Source organism: Vespa mandarinia, chromosome 11, assembly GCF_050613455.1.
Source record: "Vespa mandarinia isolate Hongniang chromosome 11, ASM5061345v1, whole genome shotgun sequence".
Lineage (NCBI taxonomy): Eukaryota > Metazoa > Arthropoda > Insecta > Hymenoptera > Vespidae > Vespa > Vespa mandarinia.
Window position 1 is genome coordinate 2884134 of NC_140820.1, and position 17485 is coordinate 2901618.

At 32.1% G+C, this 17485-nt stretch overlaps 2 protein-coding genes across 10 annotated transcripts in view; both read left to right on the plus strand.

Moving 5' to 3' along the window:
* The window catches only part of LOC118441535 (discoidin domain-containing receptor 2), a 96095-nt gene extending 87289 nt beyond the window's left edge, over positions 1–8806 (plus strand). For all 6 annotated transcript variants that reach the window (XM_035866070.2, XM_035866073.2, XM_085660406.1 and 3 more), the window contains 4 exons: positions 318–518; positions 644–736; positions 4355–4496; positions 4599–8806. In XM_035866070.2, the coding sequence (XP_035721963.1) occupies positions 318–518; positions 644–736; positions 4355–4496; positions 4599–4946 (784 nt within the window). In that variant the 3' untranslated portion in view covers positions 4947–8806. The remainder of the gene's footprint in view (positions 1–317; positions 519–643; positions 737–4354; positions 4497–4598) is intronic.
* Positions 8807–11197: 2391 nt separating this feature from the next.
* LOC118441536 (uncharacterized) lies at positions 11198–16756 on the plus strand. Of its 4 annotated transcripts, XR_014982756.1 has the most exons (8): positions 11199–11810; positions 12741–13002; positions 13377–13659; positions 13970–14158; positions 14522–14640; positions 14709–16062; positions 16157–16279; positions 16355–16756. XR_014982756.1 is itself a non-coding variant. In XM_085660408.1 (6 exons), exons 1-6 carry the CDS (start codon positions 11745–11747, stop codon positions 16076–16078), a joined length of 2289 nt encoding a protein of 762 aa, XP_085516534.1. In that variant the 5' UTR covers positions 11198–11744. The 4 variants fall into 4 exon arrangements, 2 of the variants coding, with proteins under 2 accessions (XP_085516534.1, XP_085516533.1); XR_014982755.1 differs by lacking the exon at positions 11199–11810 and having other exon boundaries at positions 12569–13002; XM_085660408.1 differs by lacking the exons at positions 16157–16279; positions 16355–16756 and having other exon boundaries at positions 11198–11810; positions 14709–16078.
* The last annotated feature ends 729 nt before the right edge of the window (positions 16757–17485 follow it).

The following is a 17485-nucleotide window of genomic DNA, read 5'->3' on the forward strand; positions in this document are numbered from 1 at the left end:
GCTCCAATCTTTTCAGACAGTCTAGACTTCTCATAGTAATAAATTATGGAACCGGAACTCGATTACATTAAACTGCTCCGAAATGTAACCTTTCATCTGTCAATTATTCTCTTCAAATGTTAATGTTCTTTTTGATATCACTCCACATATTAATACGAGTAAATGTCATCGTTATTAAATGCATTAACATACTTAACAATTTTATTTTAACATCGATCACAAAAACATAGATAATCCTTCAAATGTACATTTACATATCTATATCAATCTATCTGAATATATTGAAAATTGCTAAGATCAATGTTTTCATCCAACAGGCTCGATTTCCAGAGAGACGTGAGGATTTTGGCGGCACTCGAGGATCGCAATATCGCTAGGGTTTTGGGTGCTTGCTGCCGTGAGGAACCCTACTGCGTTGTGATGGAATATTTGGAACATGGGGACCTCTGTCAATTCCTAAAGACGCATATCACTGCAGAGGATGCCCATTCCATGCCAATCGGTGTTAAGACGCTTAGGTAATTGAAAAATCACTTGTATTGGAAGCATTGTATTGGAAGTTTACTAGAAATTCCATAACAGACTCATCTCCGATCAAGTTTCCATTAGTTCGATCTCAGTATTATGTACTTACTCCTTTCAGTTTCAACTGTCTCATCTATATGGCAGCGCAAATCGCATCGGGTATGCGGTATCTCGAGAACCTCAACTTCGTGCATCGGGATTTGGCTACTAGGTGAGTACAACGAAACTTTCTGCGAATGAATCCCTCAGCGGACTACTGCCTTTCCCTCCTCCCTCTTCTCTCTCTCTCTCTCTCTCTCTCTCTCTCTCTCTCTCTCACTCTTCCTCGCTCTCTCTTTCTCTTTCTCTCTCGTGGGGATAACAGAGGATTATGTAGACCGAACTGTCGCGTTTTATCTCGAAAACTCGTCTTTCATGGCGAACGAAAGCTTTTCCTTCTCCACAGGGCTTTCCTAACCAAGCAACGAGACGAAAGGTCTGTCTACCGACATTGATTTCTCTTCTTCCTTTTTCTTCTTCATCTTTCTCCTCCCTATCTTCTTATTCTTCTACTTACGTGAGAAGCTCAAGTCGGTCACATCACTTCATGTCACCGAGAGAATTAAATTATATCGTTTTCGAAGAGCGTGCATTTTCATAAATTCCTAAACAAACGTTGAACTACTGCCACATGGGAAATCAACGATTCGTTGCCCCTGATTCGATGTCAACGAATCGGGAATACGCCGTAATTATACTCCTGATTATATTAATTATGCACCGTGATAGAAGCGTGCTAACTCATCCAACCGAATAAATTGTGTTTTAATCAAGAATCCCGTTACTGTGTTTTCTACGTTAGGATAACATTCGCTGAAAGTAATCTGCGTTATGCAAATTAAATATTAATCGTAATCTCATTTCGAAATCTACGTTATTAAAAAGTAAATTTGTTTTATAACATAATTATTATTTTGAATTTCAATATTTTGAATTAAAAATACCATGATAATATTACGGTTACATTACTTTTGATGAACTCGATGTTATAAGCTTTTACCAGATAATCTTCTAATAAGTAACAATTCTGAAATTACTGTACTGTGAAGAAAAGCATTAGTATGTATGCATGTAAATTATATTTACATGTCGCTATTCGAAACTTGGTAACGATTAAGATGAAACAATGTGGTTACTTTGGCTAATTTTCCTATGTGTCGCGAAATTCTGCTTACGAGAAGTTGTAACTCATTACAGTAACGGCATCGTTACGTGACACATGAAGGTGTGAGATTTCAGGGTTGTTCGTGTATTGCTAGTAAACGGAGGTACGTGTCTACATTTTGAAAGTTTACCCTCTATGGTAACGCAAAATTAGTTTCCTTTTATGGGAATCTCAATTGAATGATTTTCAGTTTAAAAGCAGAAATGTTATGAAACATCATTGAAATTTGAATTTACATGTTACAACGTTGAATAAATCTTTGATGAATACCTATTTGAACAATTTATTTGTCTATTTTCTTTTATATTTTATGTATATACATAAAAAAAAAAAAAAAAAAAAAAAAATAATGAATGACAAAAAATCGTGTGATGAATCAAATCAAATCACAAATGACACACACACACACACACACACAAACACACACGACTTCATTATACATTATACAATTCAGCATGAATATTAAAAATTTTATTGATTTCATTGTCGCAATGACTTTCTTTTTTTTTTTTTGTTATTATTATTATTACTCGCAGCCATAACATAACAGAATTATCGATATCGATAAGTTTCTACGTTGCTAGTAGAATAAGTCATGAACAATAGCTATGGAAGAGAGGGAATATCGGTAGCAAAAGATATCAGTTAGTTAAGCTTGCCAGATAATAGGGTAGGATAACAGAGAGTTTCCTGTACTTGCATTATAAACACAGGAACATGTATTTTCTTTTGAAAGATAGTTTGCATATACAACTTCGTTATCGTATTGTCTTTTTATCAAAATAATATTCCTTTATGTTATTAACTTTAAAACAAGAAGAAATGGAGAACGATCAATTTTATAGAATAACTTTGAAAATAATATCTAAGCATTATTAATTATGATAAATTTTATAGTACACATTAGATTTATGTATTATACAACAGATATAGTATGATATTAAAAATATGTTCAACTAGGTCGATATAAGTGTCTTTTCTTTGATATAATGAATGAAGATAAAAAGAAAGAGGAGTGAAACTAAAGTGAGATATTTCAAAAAAAAGGAATATCCTTCCGTAATAATCCAAGAGTATTCGCGTAGATCGTTGGCATTCGTTCGTGTACGATCGCGGATGATCAGCCAAGGCAGAGACTCTCACGTACCTATCTCGTACGTTCCTGTTATTGAAATGCTGTGGCCTATCTCGACGAATCGATAGAACGTTTAGATGCATACACGCGGCTACGCATCAATAAAGGTCTCCACATATACGTTAGAGATCCATGGATATGTGTTTGTAGTGGTGATACATACACATGTACAAGAAGCGCATGATGCTCTCTCACAACGGCTGGTACCTAGTTTCCTGTGAAGCAGTGTCTCTCAAACGGCCCCTCGTAAATCTTAATGGAATACCACGAGACGCTTCCTGGAGCCGCTTTCACGACGATATTACGGCTTTGTGAACACTCCTGAGGATGTTTCTGCATCTTTCCTCCTCGTTTCATCTCTCCCAGAGACCTCTCCCTATGTCTCGTTTGATGTGACATCTAAATTGCTCGAGTTTATAGGATAAAACGAATCTCTGTCAATGATAAATTTAATTTATCATTTATATTCTCACCAAATAAAGATTATTTCCTCAATAGTAAAATAGAATTATAGAATACAATGAATGCAAGGGTTTGATTTCAATAAAGCAATATTATATAATATTATACTGATTCTATGTATTTCTAATATACTCATTCCGTAGAAGACCGAATAGATATTTACTTCTCTCTGTTGTACAAGTAGTCAACAGTCAGGTATCTATCTAATATAACTATCACATAACACAGCAAGTACCTCTCTGTTGAACTTCGGAAGAGCATCCCTCGCAGTTTCTCATGAACCACTTGTTCATTATACAATCATACGAGCATTTCTAGTCAGATAACAAGCTTCTACTGACAAAACAGCTGTCATATCTATACGTATATGCATATAAATAATAACCAAAAGATTTATTACTCTACACGATGGATTATTCAACAAAATATGCGAAAGAGCTATTACTTAATAAGAATTCTAAGACGTTTTTGGATTAATCTTATCATTCCTTAGTCCTATGAAGCTATCTACGATCGTTGACAAACACAAGCCACGAATCGTGCACAACTATCAGAAGCGAACCAGCCAATCGCAATGATCGATAAAGCACAGCTAATTACCCGGACGTTCTGCCTCTAAATTGGTGCTTTGTTCTACCGAAATTAATCGATTCCCTCCATTCAATAACCGTTGGATGCTCGGCTATCGTTCGCTCGGTCATTTGTCCAGCTACGAGTACGTTGCTTGTATTCGTCTCTTAACTATCTCTAAATAGATTTCAATGGAGCTTGAAATTGATTTTGTATATAAATATAATATAATATATCTATATACAGATATATTATTCTGTCCGATTTTTGTCATGTAACTTTTATTTTCGACTTAAGTTAGAACCGAGTTACATTCTATTATTTAATCCCTCGTTTGATAAAATGATGCTTCGTAATACTTAGAACTTCATTTTCGAATTTCTATCTTCCCCGTCCTCCCCGTAAATAAACTATATCTAAACTATAATATTTTAACTCGTATATTTTTGTGTCCTTAGGAATTGTTTAGTTGGAAAAGCTTATCATATCAAGATCTCAGACTTCGGTACAGACAACGAACTATATGCCTGTGACTATTATAAAGTGGATGGAACTGTACCTTTGCCTGTTCGTTGGATGGCTTGGGAATCTATATTTTTAGTAAGTAATAAATTGTCTAACGAATGATAGATTTGAAAATTGATACAGGAAAAAAAATTTGTTCTCATCACGATCATTTTAATCGAAATATATTTATCGTAGGGCAAATATACAACGAAGAGCGACGTATGGGCATTCGCGGTGACTCTTTGGGAGATTTTAAATCTAGGAAGACGAATTCCTTATGAACATTTATCGAACGAAGAAGTGGTTGAGAGTCTCCGAAGATTTCATCGTGCTAACGAGGAAGATGGCTCCGCTTCAGAAAGTGGTTGTACCGATGGAACGAACGATCATTTCGATTATTTACCTAGACCAACAGCTTCATCGAAAGACATTTACGATCTGATGCTCGAATGCTGGCGTCGCGAGGAAAACGAACGTCCGACGTTCCGCGAGATCTCACTTTTCTTACAACGGAAGAATCTCGGATACGCGCCAACATCTTGATATTGAAATCTGAACACCAACGAGGGTTATAATTTCTTTCATGGAACTTTCCGATCTGCTGACGTTATGAGGATCGAACGATGATATAACTTCATCGATTTTTCTTCTATTTGTTAATTATCAGCTTCAGAACGGATTTATGAACTTTGATAACGTAGATCGTTTGTGAATGTCAATCGGAAATACGTGAAGGTTTCAATTTGATCGGCAACATTCATGAATAAATAAATATCTTCCAATTAATTAGGAGTTTAGCTTGAAGCATTTTATGGAAATTATATGGGCTGAGAAAATGTATTTTTGACGATTAACCACGTCTACGGAAAGGATTTTATCGTATTGGTTCTCTTATACTTTATTGATGAGAGATCGTTAAGAGCCTATATCGTATACATTCCTTATTAAAATTTACAAGAAACTCCCGCTTGATTGGAATCATGAAATTCTTTGTCGTTTCCTTTTTGTTTTCGACGAGAAGAGATAGAGCTGAGAATACATACATTTGATATTTCTAAGAGACGAGAATATGACGTTGGACTGTGACTTCGACAATCCAATGAGTGCGCCGTGGTTCTTAATAACTCGTTTATAATAAAAGGCTACTGGTTTATATGACTGAACGATAGAATGGCGATGACGCCTCTGATGTAATAAACTTAAGATTAAATGGAAAAAAAAAAAAAAAAAAAATGAAAAAAAAATAAGAAAAAAAAGGGGGAGAAAAAATGAGAATGAAAAAGACAAAGAAAAAGAAAAGATAAAGATAAAAATAAAGAGAGAACTATTCACGATTCTTCGTAAAGTAAACGTTTAGGAGCAATACAATGTAATTAGCTATTAAATACTGCTGTGAACATTCCTGCATAGACGAGTATGTATCTATGCCTTTAAATAATTACTTGATCGATTAATCATGATACGATCGATAATTCAGCACAATGCTCGTTACTTAATCAAATAAAAGTAGCGGCGATGAGTGATTGTTTGTTCGTTGGATTTTTTTTCTTTTCTCTATTTAATTAAAAATTACATCGACCATAATGGCAATATATTAATTATAACAATATAAACGCTGTGACTATCGTTGCTAATTAATCGAAAATTGCGAAAGGATGTGTGCGATCAGTATGATGAAATGCGTGTGTATATGAGTATGCGTGTATCGATCTATTTCTCTTCGATATTATATAAAATAAAATTAAAAAAAAAAAAAACCTCTTCGAGACAAGTCTGCATGTATATACATATATGTATATATATATATATAATATATATATATATATATATATATATATATATATATATTCGTAATGATCATAAGCAAATTTTATAGAATTAAAACGATACTAAGCGACATGGAGTTATATTTGTTTTTAATATTAATTTAAAAAAAAAAAACTTGAATAATTTATTTTACTTTTAATATATATAACTTTTATGATACTTAAATTTAATTCATGTCACTTATAATAGTCGGATGCAAGGACTTTCAAGAATGCTAAGAATTGAAATTCGATAACGTTGTGCTGTTCTTGTAATGAACATTCATATCGATATATCGAAACGAATCATCGAATGAAAAGTAAAGAAAGAAATACATAAATTGAAATAAACATATATTCGTTTAACGGCAATATCGAGATATTATGACAACAGACATGTTATTAATAAAAAAAAAAAAAACAAAAAAAAACCAAAAAAAAAAAAAAGAAAATTCTATATGCTAGGCGGGATCAATGATACTAGTATAAATATATCGTGAATAGGAATGCATTAATAAACATAATAATAATGATTATTTCTTTTGAAAATCACAATAAATTTTCTTTCGAAAATTTGGAAAGAAAAAAGAATCATGAAAATGCTTGTTCGTTGTTAATGAATGAAGCTTTTGGAAAATATCATTTTCGCAAACGTTTCAACATATCGTGCTGTGTTCCTTCGTGCTTATTTCAACGAAAGAATAAAAGTTGAGAGGTGTAAAAGAGCATAGAAAATTGAAAAGCAATAGGTAAAGAAATCGGATTATATTATACAAGTGTATATATATATATACGTATATATATATATATATATATATATATATATATATATATATATATATATACGTACGTGCATAATCACTTTGACGAAAATTTAATTGGAACGAAAGAGTTCAACGAAACGATTCAATCATTAAGTTCCATTGTATATGTATATGACAGATAGATTACTACGGAAAAAAAAGTGTACTGTTGTCTTTCATAATGTTGTTTTATTTTTCTTATTCGTACTTTGTTGTACGTAAAGAAAAGATGAACAACATTGTGAAATGTAATAGTACGCGTAATCTTAACGTATAGGCGATGTTACCGTTAAAACGTTAAAAATACTATTTATATAAATTAATCTAATGCCATTTAAGGAAGTAGATAGTCAGAAAATTAGTCATATACGTTTTTCGATATATGTTAAATTCGAGCGTAACTAAAAAATCGAATTAGTCTCGTACATTCGTACGAACGAGATCAAATTTGTGTCTGTCTGTTCGTGTTTTTATCTATAATAGTACCAAAAATGATTCGATTCATTTTTCTTTAAAGGAATCTCTCAAATTTCTTTCTCACTATTGCTATCTCCAAATGAAACTAAATTCATCAATTTACATATACAAAATGAAATATAAAACGTACAAATAGACACAATGTTTGATTTTAATCACATACATTGTATTGACATTAATTGAAAGATATGAATTGTAGTTTCGCTCGAATTACATTGATATAAAAATAATGCTGCCTTTGGCTATATCGTTGCCCCTACTGCTAAAGAGTAACTCACTTGTCTACTCATGTGATAATTCAGTATATCTCTTCGTATCTACCTGTACCTAACTAGCTCGATGAAATTTTCAGAAATGAAAGGATTACATTTTTCAAACCCTATGTGATCAAAAAGAATTTTTCTTTTCTTTTTATTCATTTATTATAGACTAACGTTGGAAAGAACAGTCAACTACGTTGCTTATATCTGTTTTTTTTCTTTCTTTTTTTTTTTTTTTATTAATTAAAAATCAATTCCCTTAAAGAATATGCAAATAAAAATATAATCCTTTCCTATCTGAGAGAAATAATATCGAGATGACTATTCTACCTAATATGCGCCTTCTCCGCCAATTATATCGAATAATTTTAAGTTCGTTGCGACTTAAAGCTCTGTCAAAAGTCGTTAGTTAAGTGATCGCTACGTGCTGAAAAAAGTCATACGAATAAGTGTTATCGTGTAATAATTCATTCAAAAGTCCCTTGTTTCGCATATTTAATATATTACTATAAATTATTTTGTAGAAATATATCACTCTCTGCAGGTTAATTAGAACGTGTAAAAAAAAAAAAAAGAAAAAAGAGAAAAAAAAGAGAAAAAAAAAGAGAAAAAAAAAGAACAAAGAAAAGAAAAAGAAGAAAGAGCGACTACTTAAAGTAAATTGAATTAAGCAGCATAGTTTAATAACTTCTTTTGAAATGAAGCTTGATTTTGAAAGCAATCGGATTACCGGTCTATCGTGGAATTGAATGAAATCTTTAAGAGATAAATAAATAATCGGAAAGAGACTATAAAAGAGCTCACCTAGTTATATCTTCTGTATCGGACACGGGCGAAAATTTAGCTTTTTTTTTTTTTTCTTCTTCTTTGCTTCAACATTAAAGCCTTTTAAATATCGAATATTCTCGTCGATAGAGAAAAAAACAAAAACAAGACAAAAAAAAAAATAAGGAAAGAGATCAAAGATAAGAGATGAACAAAATGCAGAGAAAAAGAAATATTCATCCCGTGTCTGTTCTTACAATGCTATTAAATGAGAGAGAAAGAAAAAAAGGAAAGAAACCTTAATCGTTATAGTCATAAAATTATTTTGTACTAAAAACTGTTTATAATTTTGTATCTAATCTCTGTAAATACTAAACGGGTCGTTTTCGACTTAAAAAAAAAAAAAAAAAAAAAAAGAAAGAAAGAAAGAAAGAAAGAAAGAAAGAAAAAACAGAAAAAAAAAGAAGAGAAGGAGGAGGAGGAGGAGGAAGAAGAAGAAGAAGAAGAAGACGAAGAAAAACTAGAGACTATGAAATACGACGCGAGAGTGTCGATTTAATTAGACTGTTTAATAAAAGATCGGAGGATGAGGTGATTAATCAGAAGCTATGATTATGTTTCATGGTTTCATATAACATGATCGAATCACCCTATTGACCTGTGATCTTGTTTTAAGTGTATACTGGAAAAATATAGTTCTTTTTTATTGTTTTTTTTTTTTTATTTTTTATATACCATATTATATCCATTGTATTTATCATATGCAGGTATGAAAAAAACGATACCATGTTCGGAAATCATAACTTCTGAAAATAGTCACGTTATATATATATATATATATAATTATTTATAATACACGTGCACGGATATACATATGCACATATATACGTGTGCGTGTGTATATATGTGTAATATACTTTAAATGGTAGTAAAAGAGTCGTTAAGAGGAAAAAAAAAATTAATAAGTTAAGTCGAAAGAATGTAATTAAATTTCATATAGAACGGGACTGGTAACGTAACAATGTACAACGATTTAGAAATTACTTGTATCATAAACGAATCGACAATTAAGGGACAAATCATAAAACTATATATGTTATTCGGTAGCTATGTATATATAAATATATGATATAACATTATATGTAGAATATAACTAGTCACTTCTCGCGGTCACTTTGTAGTGCACAAAATGCGATCGACGATCGCGAGAAAAAATAAATATATGATAGAAGAGAAGGAAAGAAGAATTAATAGATGAAACTCTTGTTTCTGAACTTCGATTGTTAAACGCGATCAATCAATCGAGCATTCACGAATTTTTCTGCTAATTGCGAGATCACAATGCATCGGTTTTTAGAACACAGTAAGAAAAAAAAAAAGAAAAAAGAAAAAAAACCGGTATACTATAACGTGCAAAAGTATTGAATTGTAATACTTTGGTAATGACTTAACTATGAAATGGTCTTTTGCTGAAATCAAATTTTGAGCAAGACAAAATTGGTGTGTCTAAAATATTCGTCAAAATTATACAACCATCGAGAAGAATCATTTAAATTATTAGAAATTAATCAAATTGTCTGATACTTGTTTGTATATTGATCAAAATTACAAAAAAGTGCTTATTATACTTAAATACTTATTCCATGTAAAATCGAAGGCATATATCCTACACACGAATTTGATGCATGTATAAATCTAAAAAATAAAAAAGTGTTTTCCCTTAGAGTCATCACCAAAAAAATACCAAAGTCAATACTTTTACACATCACTATGTAATATTTTCTTAACGGGACAGAATCATTGCCAATAATTATATTCACATATTCGTTTAATCAGAACGATTTCCAAATAAAATAAAGAATCATTCTCTACTCATTACAACTCCGACTCTTGGTGTGTAATCGAGCATGAATCCTCCACTTTTACCGTAATATTTATTAGCATGTTCCTTATAAAGCTCGAAGGTACGATGTACGCGCGAATTCTGAGAGAGAGAGAGAGAGAGAGAGAGAGAGAGAGAGAGAGAGAGAAGAAGAAGAAGAGTTTGTACCATTCTAATGTGCGATATATCGTAATATTGCAGCCATATAAAAATTTTTCACCTGTATATGGTTATCTGTATGTTCGTAAGGAATGTGTTAATGCGTCTCGCATTAAATAACACGACTGTATGATCCGTTTTTTGTCTGTGTTTTCTTGTAAAGCCTTTTATAATAAATTAATCGATTCCTTAAAATGCATCGAAGTCTGGGCACGTACGAAGCACAACGACGATTTCTATTTGTATAAAACAGTGGAACGAAATAATAAACACATTTGAATGAATTTTTGTATCTACTACATCTCATTTTATGAACCAAATCTAAAAGATATAAAATAACGTAATGTAAATCAAACGAAGAGACCAATGAATATGTGGAAAAAGTTAAAAAACCAAAACTTGAATTTCTATTTTCTGTCAATGTATTTTGATCTGTTCTCATCACAAATGCAAAAAGTATAATGAATCTAACGTCATTCCTGGCATCGTGCTTTTTTTCGTAGGTACACGTTCGCATTCCACAATGATTCGTTGCGGCATTAGAAGTCGGTTTTAAAGCGACGCCGACGAAGACGCGTCTTAACGCGTCACTGATGAGGCGTCGGCGCACGGGTAAGCCGGCTCGGCGCCAAAATCAGCTCGCCAGTTGCTTTCCGGTCGGTGTTTTATAAATACTGCAGACAGCCAAAGAGTGCACCGAACACTGGGAGACCCGTCGTAAAATTACGATTCTATAGTGAATCTTACAAGTTCAGTCTGATCACGAAGAAAATTTATTTTTCTTTTATCGATTGACTAAACAACGTGAAATCGTTTAACGATTTTCTATATTTTCATTTCCATTTTTCTAATATATTAGATTCTATAAAAAAAAAAATGTCCTAATTGTTACGTGTATGAGAGAGTGTGAAAGTTAATTACTATGTGGTAATTAATTAATTAGAACGTTAATAGTTTTTCATTGATTCGATGAACGCGAATATAACAATAAAGTTCGTTTTCGAATAAATCTTTGACGACGAAGATTTCGATAAGTGCAAAATACGATTTCGTTGAATTAAATAAAAAATTGAAGAAGACAGTAAACGATAAAATGTGACGTTCAAAGGTGCATTTGGTATTTTTAATCGAAGTGCGCATTCGTTCCTCGATTTTTAATTTAAAAGCATTATTCAAAATTATTGAACATAATGAATTTGATGAAGAAAGCTATCGGTGGATCGATTCACAGAGTACGAGAGTTCGAGTTAGAAAAGGTAACCCATTCGTCTTTATTCGAAAGATTTAAAGGCGCCTTTTAGTAATTGCATCGAGTTAACAATACCATTCGGATCTTCCAGTGAGTCGAATCTTTTGAGATCCCAAAATAGCAAGCGACTTAACAATACTTACATTCGTTGAAATTACGAGCAATCTCCTTGTTCCTGGCATTAAACCAGTTTCCTTTCTTAATAAATGCTACTTGACGCTCTCGAAAAGATGACGCCACACGATCGCCTGTATATCATAATGATTTAATACAGATATAGTTAAGATATATTCTCGAATTATGTCAATTTCATGTCTATCATGTTCACAGTCGAGACATTGAACTGAGAATACATGATTGCATTTGTAAACGACTTGTGTAACATATGTCACGTGATCTCATGTTTGATTTCCGACGTTAACATTATCGAATTTTAAAAATTTTATTATCAATTATAAATTATAAAATATTAATCTTTTTATATAGATGACAGACTGAAAGTTTAATTTTTTATGAATGTTATCTCACGATCTATTACATTTATAAAAAGTTTCTTAAATTGTTTTATGAATAAGTCAACTTTTTCCATTGCACGTTTTATCTTAACTCTGAAATAAAATAAAGTACACTAAGACATTTTTATCATGGAGCGAACCCTCGTTTTGTGACACAAAAACGTGATCTTCGTTTGGTGCCTACGTTAGCATGCGTCGAATTAAAAATAGAGACGATACGTGCGAGTAGTCTACGGATGATGATCCACGCGTTCAACGTACAGTGATCGCTTTGAGATCGTCTCGCTAGGGATCTTCTCGTATCGAAAAAGATCATGAAGCCCGCACCTGCTCGCACATTGTCGGCCAACGATGGCCGATTTAATCGTGATTTGGATACGAGCCATACGGATGATATTATTCAAAAATTTTTCATACCTCAGGTTAACTTAATTGACGAGTTCGATATACTTCAAATCGTCGGTGAGGGATGGTTCGGAAAAATTCTTTTGACCGAGCATCGCAGCACGCAAACTGAAATGGTCTTGAAAGCTCTACCAAAGGCATATACTGGTTTATCGGACTTTTTTCGCGAATTCCATTATGGCTTACATCTAGCAGCTCATCGTAATATTATAACTACGTACGACGTTGCTTTCGAGACCGCTGGCTTTTACGTTTTCAGCCAGGAATACGCACCGCTAGGTAAGATCAATGATTTATGTTCTCATATATATCTGGCATGTTTGTTTAATGATCGCGCACTACTTGTCTCGGAGATTTTTGATCGAGTAAGAGAATATACTTATACATTCGATTTGTATTCCGTCAGTACGTTTGATGCAACTCAATCAAATAAATACTATAAAAGGGGCGGAGGAAGGAGGATAATAATCTCAAGATGTTTTTCAAGTTAATTTAGTCATTAAAGATAAATAATCGTGATTCTATAATGTAGATAAAAATATCCATAAAAATATACTAAATACACTTATCGTTTAAAACGATTTACATAATTATGTTAATATTGAAGCAATCAAACGAGTGAATAACTGATAACAGACAATGCATATTTCTAGGTGATTTAACGTCAAACGTAACAGAAACTGGTTTAGGTGAATTACATGCAAAGCGAGTGGCAAGACAGCTGGCAGCCGCTGTTCATCATATTCACAGTCGCGAGCTTGTTCATAGAGATATCAAGTTGGACAATATACTCGTTTTTCGAAGCGACTTTTCGCGTATAAAGCTTTGTGATTTCGGGGAAACCAGACGCGTTAATACTATCGTACGAAGACACAACGAATGGCTTCCTTATTCACCGCCCGAGGTACTACAGATCAACACCGATGAAACCTACAAGTAATTAATAACTATACAATTTAAAAGCTATAAAATTTCATTACTTCAACGTTTACTTCAATTCTATTTAAAAAAATTCGACTATTTATAGCGATTTTATTTTACTATCATTACTTACATACCGATTGATTATTCTCGTCAACAACACTACACTGCACTTGAGTCATTCAATAGATCTATTTAAAATCACTGTACCTCGGCCAATTCTTGACAATTAAAAAGTTCAATTGTCTTTGACGATGATTAATAAGATTAATTGACAGTTTCTGTAATCAATATCAATTGACTATTAATTTATAACAATTTTCAGAGCTCTGACATCTCATGACGTTTGGCAATTCGGCATTGTCCTATTTGTTTGCCTGACCGGATGCCTACCATGGCAGAAAGCAGCATTGGACGACCCACGGTACACAAGATATCTAAACTGGCACAATGCGACGCTTAACATCGCCAAGAAACCGAAATTATTTCAGCTGATCAGCTCACGGGCACAGAGGTAAATATCTTGACATTTTGTGCGCATGACCACGTGTATCAATCTAAATAACTAATACCTTACTACTTTTTAAAATTTCAAATATATCGATAATTTTTTTTTATTTAAAAATTATTTTCTCCTAACGATACACGTATCTATGTAACAAATAATGTTAAAATTATGCAAACAAATCAGTTAATGGATTTTTCTGACATTTTATTTTTAAATTGGCAAACGTTCAAATTAATACTATTTGAACCATGTTTATCGAAATGAGTATTATGACTTTCAATGTATAACAAATAATTAAATATTAACATATTTCAATATATTGATAAATAGGCGAGATTATTTTTAATAATATTTATTTATACGATATAGAATATTTAAGAGGCTGTTAGATCCTAAGGCGGAAAAAAGACTTGTTAGCGTACTGGAAGTTAATAAATATTTGGAAGACAGATGGTTAGCTAAATTGGGCGCGGAAAAGGCATTGAATGGTACGAAATATGTTGAAAACTGTTGGATATCTCAACAAAGTATAATAAATTAATTTTATTTATTTCAGGTGGAGCAGATGAAAGGGATGAACTTTGTCCATCCATGTACAGTTTTCACAGTTCTTTGGAAGAAAAAAATCAACTCCTTTATACGCTGACTACTTACGGAATTGAAACGACTGTTGATCGAGCGAAAAAGAAGGACCGTATCAGAGAATGGATAGAAGCTAGCGCTATCGTAGAAGAAAACGAAGAAGATGAGTCAGATATTAACGAATGTATTGATTTACAGGAATTAGAAGATAAGGAACCAGTGTCTATGAGAGGTAGACATTTTCCAGAAATGCATCCACCAAGGAAGGAAACGTCTGAGACTAAAAGAAGAAAGAGACGATCAGAAATGGTAAAAAAGAGGCGTCCTTCGGTGAAACCAGTTGAAAGAAAGATACCGTTTGCTCCACAAGTAGCTGAAGAACGAGAAACCATTGCACGATTTGCTAGTTTCCCTAATGGCGATCCTAGTCTAGGAATTATCAAAAAAGAAAAACAAAATACTGAGACCATAGACTTTAATACTGCACAGGCTATTAATGAAAATAAGATAGGATTAAAAAGTGATTCAACTATCGATAATACAATGTCCACGTTGACTAACGTCAATGATCGTATCATTGATGATTCTTTGAAAGATAATGGTAATACTTCGAGGGACAGTTCTGTCCCAACAACCAGTGGTAATTACGGTAGCAATGGTTCGTCAATTGATGTTATGGTAGAACGAACCTATTCAATACCTAGAAACAGTGCTGTCAATGGAAAGTCTCATGTTGAAAGTCCACAAATTCCAACAAGGAAGCATCGTGCACAAACAACGCCTTTCTCGGATACGTTAACGCATTCGAATGAAATGAACGAAACGACAAAAAGAAGTCAATCTGTCAGTACATTGATTACAACGCAATCAGAAAGGTTACCCTTATCTGATAACAAAATAGAGAAAACTACAATTCAAAAGGTCCCATCTACAACTGAAAAAGTTGTTAATGATATTGTGAAGAAAGTAACAGAGATGCCTAACTCTTTGACATCTTTGGATCTTCAGAAAGAGGTTTTATCGACCGAAAAAAAAGAGAAATTAAATATACAAGCAACGAATCCATTGACTAAACCTATTGCATCTCATTTAGTGATGCAAAGCTTAAATGCTTTGCAAAGTGTCAGCAATACTTCGTTACCTCCAGAAGTTTTGCCTTCACATTCAATGGAAAAAATTTCATCCACAAAATCAAAGCAACCAGCTTCGAATATCAATACCTTTGTATCTGGCAAAGATGTTTTTGAGCATTATGGAATTGCACAAGGTGTTATCATAAAAGCTGAAGGTCCTATCCATCGTGGTTCCATTAACGCTAGCGGTAGAAGGTCAGTTAGTAATTAAATATCTCTCCAAATATTTTATATTTTTCATATATTTTTCCTTCAAAATTTTTGACATTAATATCATTACCTGAAAAAGATCGAAGCATTATAAATAAAACGTAGCTGAAAGTTTTCAATGCACGGCTCCCTCAATATCATCTGATTTCGTTTTATACGATTATTTTGGGGCAATGAAAGTCCGACTTCAAAATGCAGAAAGGTAAATGTATTATAAACACGATAGATACTTTTGACATTTATACTTAATTTTTTATTTAATAATTGTATGTTTCAGATTCTGCTTACATAATAATATCTGTCAGTTGGCCAAGATAATGAAATTGGCATGCTTTACCAAAAAGAAAGAAAAAAAAAAAAAAAAAAAAAAAGAAAAAAAATGGCCTTTCGCAGAGAGCAAACAATTTTTTTTTAATCAAGCGACGAAAAAAAAGCTCTTGGAATTACGTAACTTTTATTATCAGAAAGATGAGTATATTAATTATAATGTGTAATATATCAGATATCTCGTTGTACAAATATGATTGACAAATTTTAGATAGTCTTGTATAATGTTTTTCTAAGCATCTTTAGGAAACTCTTGTGGCTAGATAAGAAAAGAATTCTGATTTATTAATCAACTATATTCCTATGGACTTTAATAATTTTAACTAGGCAACTGCTGTATACGAAAAAATTATTCCAAGAATAATAAGATATATATATATATATATATATATATATATATATATATGTATATATGTATATATGTATATATATATTTGTCATGTATACAACTATTTTAATTTGTTGAAAAGTTTGTTGCATAGAATTTTGTCGTTAAGTTATCAACAATGCGATAGTAATTTTATTTCATTTTATTATATGACAAATACTAATAGCGATTTTTAGAACCATTTTGGTTACAGATCAATTGCAATAAATGTCTTATATTTTAAGACTATGCATACGAGGTATTCGAATAAATTTATAAAAAAAAAGTCTAGACAATTTTTTACTCATAAAAGTTTCTTGTATTTTTCATTTCTGCCTTATGTATATTCACAAAGGACAATTACAACTGACTTATAACGTATTCTCACCTAAATCTACTCTTATGTCAATAATAATCATCGATAGCAATATTCATCTTAATTTTATTACTTATATTTATTACTTGTTACTATAATCTAAGCATACCATGTCCATTGCTCAAGCACACCTGTTTTACACGTTTATCTTTTCTTTTTGTCCACCAACATAGCGTTTACGTTTTCACATATTTACTCGAGTTTTGACCCGCCAACAATATTACGGCACGACAGTTTTAAAATTTTTTCCATTATCAATATCGTTATCATTACCATTATCATTAATCATTACCATTATCATTATTTCATTATTATTTTTATTTTTATTATTATTATTT